The 9,873-nt window shown below is 38.7% G+C and overlaps 1 protein-coding gene across 1 annotated transcript in view; it reads right to left on the bottom strand.

Moving 5' to 3' along the window:
- Nucleotides 1-592: 592 nt before the first annotated feature.
- The window catches only part of RAD50 (RAD50 double strand break repair protein), a 67,499-nt gene continuing 58,218 nt past the window's right edge, over nt 593-9,873 (bottom strand). The window contains 4 exon segments of the mRNA XM_042452725.1: nt 593-862; nt 2,922-3,055; nt 5,457-5,599; nt 5,983-6,068. Of these exon segments, the coding sequence (XP_042308659.1) occupies nt 676-862; nt 2,922-3,055; nt 5,457-5,599; nt 5,983-6,068 (550 nt within the window). The 3' untranslated portion in view covers nt 593-675.

Genomic DNA, 9,873 nt, shown 5'->3' with positions numbered 1-9,873 from the left:
AATTTTAACGACCCTATTTACTATTTGAATGGGTTTTATTATATAGTTTAGTTTCTGAATTACTGAGAAAATTGATACAACTTGATGTACAATATTACAAATTCCAGTACCTATTGACCTTGTTTGAGGAATCTCCAAGTTGTATTCCTTTTTGTATCTCTATTGTGTGCTTGCATTATTTTTTCTATTGGACATTGTATAATATTGTGCTGTATTGTGCTGGTCATTGACCGTAATAAATTTCATTTCATTTCACTTTGTGTAAGTATACCCTTGTTTCCTCTCCTCTTCAACTGAAACAAGCTTCTTTTGTTGCTTCACCTGAATTGCCTTCCCCAGTATCTCCCCTCCACACTAGTAAATGACAGAAACTGCAGTGGGGGCCCTTCATGGGACATCTGCCAGTGAAGATGGAAATGCATGGAGGGAGTGCTACTCTGTCTTCCTGTTGTGGCATCTCAGCCTTTGTCTCCTCAATCCTGACACTCCATTGCAGAAACTGTGGCATTTTAGTAATGCAACCATTTGGTAGAAGTCAATAAAAACTATTGTGTACATTCAGGAAAAAAAGGTTTCCCTTCGCAAAAGAATATAGCTTCTATATCCAAAGAACAATCTTTATTTTTATTACAGAATGTTTCTGAGCACTTCTATAATGCAAAATATTTACAAATTCTAATGAAGATATGATCCCAAGGAGGTGACATTATATTTCACAATTTCAGAACACTGGTCAAGGTTCTTCTTAATTCTGTAGAATTTCTCCACGTATTCAGAACGACTCAAAAGTTCCACAAAATCTTCATCATGTGTAATAACAAGCAGCTGAAAGTTTCGTTGCTGGGATCTACTTTTGATTATCCTGTGAAAAATACCATTTATTATTACTATTCTTTATTTATTTATTGTTGAGCTGCTGTTAAAATATTTCTATCCTGCCTTATATCAAAAAATCTCAAGGTAGTACACAAGTAAAATCTATACAAACAAGTTAAATCCATTTGAAACTATACAAATAATTTAAATAGACTAAAACCATATTAAGCACATTGAGTTTAAATAGGTTTATAAGAGTAAAACAGTATAAAACTGTCTGCACAGATTTGAAGTCAGTCAGTGAAGTCCAAAAGGCTTTAATACATAGCCATGCTTTAATTGCCACTTAAATCAAACCATTGTTGATGGCAATCAGGCATCTGAGGGGAGAGCATTCCACAGTTGGGGTGTCACCACTGGGAAGGCCCACTCCCCACATCCTGATACATCCTTGGCCTCACTGGTGAGACACAGAAGAAGAACTCTGTAATGTAAAGCATATTTAGAACACACAATTCACTGATAGATAACTAGCAGGGATATAGCAAAAGAAACTCTGTTGTGTGATTTCAAGTCGTTTCCGACATATGGTGAACCTATCATGGGGTTTTCTTGGCAAGATTTCTTCAGAGGAGACTTGCTACTGCCTTCTCCTGAGGCTGAGAGAGTGTCTTGCCTAAGGTCACCCAGTGGAAACCCTGGAATAGGTTCACCTTGGGGTTTTAGTTCTGAGGAAAGAGGAAACAACAACCCCTAACCCCCGCTCCCACTGATAGGGTTTAAAAAAAAAACTTATTTAATCATCTGCACCTGAGTTGTAGTTGCAAAGGTGTGCATAAGATGTCTATTTTTTTTTTTAAAAAAGTATGCTGTCTAATGATGTCCCCACCTCCCTGCCACGCACCTTGGCGAACAGTGGCTTTATGATCCTGCCACCCCTGAAGGTTCTCTGGGACCACCTGGAAGACCCTTTGGAGAAGGACTCCATCTCCTCCGGACTTTCTGGGCAGGCCAAGGGGAATCTCCCCCACCCCACCCCGGCCCAGAGGCCCTGGACAGCCTTGGACTGGACAGCCACCTCTGGGAGGCTCCTTGACAACAATGACCCGATAGACATAAGTCCGTCCCTCAACCCAAAATAATGGGGGAGGGGGGAAGCAGCCTCTGTCAGCCTTGAAGGAAAGAAGAAAAAAGACCCCTAACCCCCACCCCCCAATAGTTTTTTTAAAAATGTCAATCAAATAATGCACACCTTTGTCATGACAATGATGTAAAGTATACTGTATAAAGGTATGGTCTACTGCGTCCATGCAATTGCAAAGGTGTGCATAAGCAGTCAAATTTATTTATTTATTTTAAAAAATACACCTTTTAATGGTGTTCCTGGGAGAACCCCCTCCCTGGCTTTGGCTTTGGCTGGCAGGGAGAGAGCAAAGGGGTGGGCATGATTTGCTCCTGTGAATTAACTGCTCCTTTCCTTGGCGCCGAATTGAATCAACAGCAGGTTCCCATTTGCAGCTGGTAGAAAAAAGGCCAGTTCTTTTCAAAAGAACCACTAAAGTCCCTGTTTCCAAAAAATCCCAGATTAAGGGGGATTTGCACTCCCTGATTTCGGGTCAGAAAAACTCAGTGCAAGTGTGAACGATCCCAATTTAAACCAGTTTGCAAACTGGTTTAAAACATAGTGTGAACGACCCCTGGAACTGTTAGTCTACGCATTTTTAAATTAAAGGTTACAAAGAAGATTTTCGTTATACAATAAAATCTAACAAAAACAACATCCCTAAAACACCTTCTTTCAGAATCCAATTAGTAAGGAAAAGTGTGGGGAAAAATTAACAGAGTCGAAGTGAGGGAATTAGCAAGAAGCAGACAGAACTAATCTGCGGTTCTTTAAAACTTTAGAGCAGTTGTTTTTGAGATATACAATTCCTGATTTGACCCACAATTCCTGATTTGACCGACTATCCCAAATTATTATCCAATGACCGACCTTAATTTATGAATTACCACACAATGTGAAATTTGCATCTGAATAGTAGTACAAATTAAGGCCATGTAGAAATTTTGCTCCTCCATTTTCAGTAAAATCTGCAGGTACTTACTCCACCAAGGCATGTGCAAGAGATTCAATATTCTCTCTGTCAAGGTTGGTGGTGGGCTCATCAAGTGCAAGAATACCACAGTTGAGACAAAATGATTCTGCTAGAGCAAGGCGGATAATGAGGGAAGCAAGAACCTAGGATCAAAGATAAGGGCCACTGTTCAGTAATAAATTAAAACACACATGTTTTCAAATGCACTGTAATGACAGCACTCTCTGGGCTGTACTATTTCAGGCTAAAGATTAACACTGAACACTCTTCTTCCTCACATACTATTCATCTATGGCGCGTTATAGACGGGCCTAAGAGGTGCCGTCCTTGCGCTGCGATTATGCGCAAGGGGCAGTGCTTCCGGACGTGCCTTGCCCCTCGCGCGTAACCGATATGTCAAGATAGCGGCGCCCTATACAGATGGGCGCCGCCATCTTGACATAGAGGACGCTCTGCGTCCGCACGTCCCAACCCGGAAGAGACGTCGCGAGTGCGCGCTTTGGCACTTGCGACGTCTCTTCCGGGTTGCCGGAAGGAGTGCGATTTTCGCGCTCCTTTTTTGCAGCGCGGAGGAGTCGCGCGGTTTGGCTGCTGCGGCTCCTCCACGCTGCAAGCAGCAGCGGCCTGAGACCGCCCCTTTTGGGCGGTCTGTAACAGGCCTATGTGTGAGCCTTCCTTATACAGAGATGACTGCCATGGCATGGAGGATCTTAGCCTATTTTTCTTCCTTGCATAATAGCTTTTTCACTGTTGAAATGTTTATACATGAAAGAGCATTCAATCACAATCTGAAGTGATGTAATCAAACATATGGTTATAATCCAGGAAAAACCAATCTACATGTACAAAGAAACACCATGATTTTGTTTTGTGTAGTTAACGAAAATGGATAATGGACCTTTTTATAAAAAGGGTTGTGCTTAATTGTAGTTGGCAAAGGATAGCAGATAGGGACAGACCTCCTAGATAGATTTCTAGATGATTTTCCATGCATCAACATCATGCTCTAGTTAGTGGACCTAGTAAAAAAGAAATAAATTGTACAAGTCCTGAGGCTTACTCACCTCTGCCCTAGAGACACAATACAAGCCCCTTCCTGAATGATCTGAAGATACATTTAAAGTCTTATGACCTGACCAGACCTTGATAATACCCATTTGTCTCAATGTTCCTACTTTGTAATCTACTGATCTAGTCTAAGACGCCTTTGTTTTGTCTTGCTTTAAAATACATTCTGACTGCTTTAAAATTAAGGTACACAAGTGTTCTATCAAATTTCCAGATCACAAATACAATTCTATTTGTATTCAACCTAATGGAAATAAAAAAACCTCTTCAGATGTTTTCCGCCAATTCAAACAAATCGGGGGAGGGAGGGGGGAAAGGTGGGGGGGGGGGGATTCAGCAAGTATAGCCTCATGCCCCTTACTCATGTTTAAGTATCTGTTCAGGCTCAAGGCCTGAATGAGGCCTATATACCATTGGATGTGTACAGTACTACAAATATTTCTAACATAAAAGTGACCCTGAAGAGAAAAACCATTTCACATCTTTTAAGATATTGCCATGGGCTTTCCTTTGTTAGCATTTATTTACCAGTTTAGGTATAGTGTGTGTATGTTTGGGGGTGGGGAGAGTAGGTTTTTAATATATTTTAATTAATTATTTTCCCCTGAGGAACAGAAGGGAAACATCATGGCTACTTCTCAGATAATTATGAATATAACCCTGCTTCTCTTTCAGGTATTGCAATAGTTTTTCTTCTACTTCAGGGACTAGACATACAGTATTGGCATTTCTCTGTGTTAATGAGATGACACTGTAGGCTACAGTGCACAGCATTTAGTTTTGCACAAGCCTCTGAGAAATTTTAGTAGTATCATTTTGTCATCTACCAAACCCAGGATTCAAAAATCATGACTCATCAGTCTTGCAGTTATCTGAATTAAAGCCTGGGTAAAAATATATGAGATGGTTACGGAACTCAGTTTACTCTTCAATCAGGTATTATCCAACTACAGTGGGTGTATATGCCTTATCTTCTGAGTCAACAGTTAACTGAAAACAGATAGCTAGAACATAGCTTTGCATCTGAGTGTGTGAATTTGAATAGCATCAAGTCCTTAGTTGGGATCTGCGTGTGCACACATGTACATCCTGTGTTGATTTTTTTACTCTCCTTTACATGATCCCACCCTATTCTTTCCATCTCACACTTATCATATGTAAAGTCTTAAATGTGTTTACATATACATAGTTTCATGTGATTAAAGTGAAAACTTAGTAAAATGTGATTTTTAAAAAAATAAAATAAAAGAATAATGTATATTTTTAAAAAAATATATTTTAAAAACTAAATAAATCTGGAGCCTCTCTTTCCTCCTCTCACTGAGCTTCATTTCACTCACACCATGTCTTCAGCATTTTAATGAGACACAGGCAAATGCCACAGCCTGTTTTTACCAAAACACAGTTGTTTGAGGAGCAGTGGTGTCACCTGCTATTGTCCATAACCCCTGCACCCCACCACTGCCTGTTAGATACCTTTTGGCCAGCACTGCATCTGCCCCTCATATCTAGAGCAGTGTCTCCTTTTATCATTACGACTCTATAATTGTAGCTTCTTCTTTTGTCAGAAGCAGAAACATTCTCATCTGCATCAGACCGAATTTCTATGTATTCAATATCTAAAGGAAAGAAAAATAAAGTTGCATGTTGTTAATTGCCAAAATAGAAGATTTGTTAGTCTTGAAGTAATCTGAACACATCCATTCCCTTCTCCCTTTGTGTCGTGTCTTTCTAGATTGTAAGTTTGAGGGCAGGGAACCGTCTAATTAAAAATAATAATTGTAAGCCGCTCTGACAGCCTTTACGGCTGAAGGGTGGGGTATAAGTACTCCAATAAATAAAATAAATAAAATAGTCCATCTTTTTTTACTGATGTAAACTGTGCTATGCCCAAACCTTCTTATTATAGTAAGTAGAACCCACTCTAAGAATGCTGTCTCAGAATTCCACCTACACCCCACCCTGGAGAGATTACACACAGACAGAGAGAAAGACTAAATACCCTGTCCTCTGTAGGTGCTTCGCCAAAGGTCACGGATTGTTTTGTTGATTTCTTCCATTTTCATGCTGTGAAATGTCATTATTGCTCTAAGTGAGAGGGAAAGGAAAGCCACAGTCATTTCTAGCTCACATGATTTTGTAAGTTTCCATTAATCTGTAATTTTTACTCTGTAAACTATAAAATAGTTTATTCTATAAAATATTCTGTAATTTTGAGCCATTACAGAAAAGAAATGTTCAATAAGCGAAGACATATGCTAATAGCTATAATCCAACATGTAGAGAGATCTTGTAGCACCTTTGAGACTACAGTGGGACCCCGGGTTACGTATGTAATTCGTTCCGCGGCGCCGTTCGTAACCCGAAAAATTTCGCTAGCCGAAAAAGCCATAGCCGCTAGCGCTGAAAGCCGCGATTCCGTGTGAAAAAGCGCCGAAAAGCACCAAAAATTTTTTCGTAAGCCGAAAAAAAAAACGTAACCCGAAACAGTTTTTTCCTATTTATTTTTTTCGTATCCCGGAAATTTCGTAACGCGGTGATTTCGTATCCCGGGGTACCACTGTACCATATATACTCAACTATAAATCGAGAAATTTATTCCCAAATATTGACCCTAAAATCTGGGGTCGAATTATACAAGGGTCAATACAGTTACCATGACTTGAGATCGACTGGAGGACAGTTAACAACAACAACAACAACAACTAGTAATAATGCTCATAAAGCTCCTTTAAAAAGTAGCCCTGTGTAACAGTTACCTTGTCTATCCCACATTTTACAAGCTTGTTTGCAAGAATGTCATGGGAAACCTTGTCAAAGGCCTTACTGAAATCAAGATATACTATATCCACAGCATTCCCTTCATCTACCAAGCTGGTAATTTTATCAAAGAAAGAGATTAGATTTGTCTTGCATGACTTGTTTCTCTGAAGCCCATGTTGACTCTGTGATTATGGCATTGCTTTCTAGATGTTCACAGACTCTCTGTTTAACGATCTGCTCTAGAATCTTTCTTGGTATTGATGTCAGACTAATTGGATGATAATTGTTGAGATCCTCTTTTTTCCCCTTTTTGAAGATGGGGACAACGTTTGCCCTCCTCCAGTCTGCTGGGATTTCTCTTGTTTTCCAGGAGTGTTCAAAGATTATTGCCATTGGCTCCAATATTACATTTTGCCAGTTCTTTTAATACCCTTTGCTAACAGATGGGACTCAGGAAAATACTGGCTTAGATACACAGACTTAATAAAAGTAAATGAAAAACAAGAAATTTCTATGAAATCCAGAAAAGAATTAATTAGGGGAAAAAGGAAATAAACTGGTATAGTTACTGGCAAATAAAAAAGTTTAATGAGGATATTAGGACATCGGGAATCGAGATAAAGTTAACAGAATTAGATGACCTGATAATGAAGACAGATTACACACCAGTCAGAATGAACAAGTTCTTTAAAGGGGAAACGGATAAATGTTGGAGCTGCCATAAAGAAAGAGGGATGATGATCCACATGTGGTGGAAATGTGAAAGAATGAAAAAGTTTTGGGATGAAATACATAAGATAATACAACAGATATATGGTGTCAAATTTAAGAAAAAAACAGAATTGTACTTACTAAACATGACATATTTTCTGAACATTAATGATGAGAAAAAGCTTTGGTGAATAATGTTATATCTGATTACATTGGCAAGGATGATGATAGCACAGAAGTGGAAATCAGAAGAAGAACTACAGATAGATAAGTGGTTATTAAAAATCAGTGAGGTTAAAGAGATAGACAAGCTTTCCTACATTTTAGGGGACAAGAAAGGAAATAATATAGAAAAGGATTGGACGCAAATTACGAGGTACTGGGAAAAGAGATGGGGTGTTGATAAAGACCTGGTCTAACTTCAATAAGGAATATAGTAGAGGATGGACGAGAGGTGGTATTTGGATATGAACCAAGGGAAAGTATATTTTCAAGGAAATCAAAGTTAGAGAGGGTCTTTCTTTGATAAATAAAATTTAGAGAATACGTGTGGACATACATTCCTACATTTGTTTTTTCCTTTTTTTTCAAGAAAGGGATGTTATAATTTAATGAGGAGAAATATGGGAGAGGATAAGGAGAATTAATTGTTGCTCAATAATTGGAATGTATGGAATATCAGCAAGAAACAGGAAAAGTATGGTAAGTATCACACAAAAGATAATAGATTGGGAAGTGAAAAAGTAAAGATGATAAAAGAAGATTATATTTTTGCAATTGTAATTTTTTTAATTGTTTTTGGAATGTATGGTTATGAACAAATTATTATATATATGTGTGTGTGTGTGTGTGTGTGTGTGTGTGTACACATACACACACACACACACACACACACATATACACACACACACCCTTGGATGTAGTTCATCTGGTCCTGGAGACTTAAATTCATTTAGATTAACAAGGTATTCCTGTACTTTACTTATTCTATATCGAAATTCCCCCATTCTGTCCTCTGCTCCATTATCCTCAGGTTGAGCACCCTTTGCCTTTTCTGAGAAGACTGAGGCAAAGAAGGTGTTTAGTAATTCTGCCTCTTCTCTGTCTTCTGTTAGCATTTTGCCATCTTCTCCGCACAGTGGCCCTACCATTTCCTTCTTCTTCCTTTTGCTGTGGACATATCCAAAAAAGCCCTTTTTATTGTTTTTAACCTCTCTACCAAGCCTGAGTTCATTCTGCGCTTTAGCTTTTCTGACTTTACCCCTACACATGCCTGCTGTTTGTGTCATATTCTGTCTTTTTAAAGCCACGTTTTGTATGCATGTTATATATGACTGCAGCTAACATTTCAACAGGGAATTTCATCACTGTATAACAGGAAGATGGAGGTACAAGAATGTTAATGTATCCAGAACTTTAATGTATTTTAACACACTGGCAGATTTTAACTGCCATCTAAAAGTCAGTAATGAGGTTCTTGCAAGAGCAGCTCAAGTGAGCTTTCAAACACCTTAATAAGACTGAGATCACATATAGCCAGTAAACATCTGGACACCTAGATCATCTTCTATACGCTACATCCATTCCAATAATACCAGAGATTAAAAATGGCAGAGATGATGGGAAATGATAACTTTGCATGGAACACTTTTTGTCTCCACGATACCAAGAATTATTGCTTTCATTATCCTTATTAGTTATATTTAGTCAGAGCTTCCATTATAAAGATCCTCATAGCAGCTCTCCATCAGATAACATCAAACTTCTTTAATGTTGAGTCATGGTTATTTCTACTGGTGAACAGAGTTGCATACTTAGGTGCATCAGATAAGAATAGACAAAGACAAGCAAACTTGCCTGTTATCGTGGCCGAGGAAAAAACCCTGTGATCATAAAAGATGCTTTATTTGGGGGGGGAAGGGGGGGGGAGGCTAATGCTACATTTCCTTGCATCATAATAGTTACCTCTTTCCATTCTGACTGTTTTAAAAAAAATCTATGTGTATTCCATTTAAATAAAACTGAGGGAACTGACAATGGCAAAAAGCAAAGATAAAAAAATTAGTCTTGCCTGTATGCAGACTGAACTTCTGAACTTGATTTAACTAGCACCATTCTCTAAATCAAGGATTCCCAAACTTTGGTCCTCCAAGTGTTTTGGACCTCAGCTCCCAGAAGCCCTAGCCAACTTGGCCAACAGTCAGGAATTCTGGGAGATGGAATCTAGAACATCTAGAAGACGCAAATTTGGGAACCACTGCTCTTAATAATGGATTATTCAACTTTCTGCCCTTAGGTTCTCTTTGAGACCCACAGTCATAAAAAGCCAGTTGTAAACATCTCAGAAAGAAATGGGGCCTGGCATGATCAGTTAGCAATAACTGTTGCAATGTTATATTGATACATAATCTCTGTTTGG

The sequence above is a fragment of the Sceloporus undulatus genome, chromosome 2 (genome assembly GCF_019175285.1).
Source record: "Sceloporus undulatus isolate JIND9_A2432 ecotype Alabama chromosome 2, SceUnd_v1.1, whole genome shotgun sequence".
Lineage (NCBI taxonomy): Eukaryota > Metazoa > Chordata > Lepidosauria > Squamata > Phrynosomatidae > Sceloporus > Sceloporus undulatus.
The sequence above is the reverse complement of the archived record's forward strand: the minus strand, read 5'-3'. Positions and strand labels throughout refer to the sequence as shown.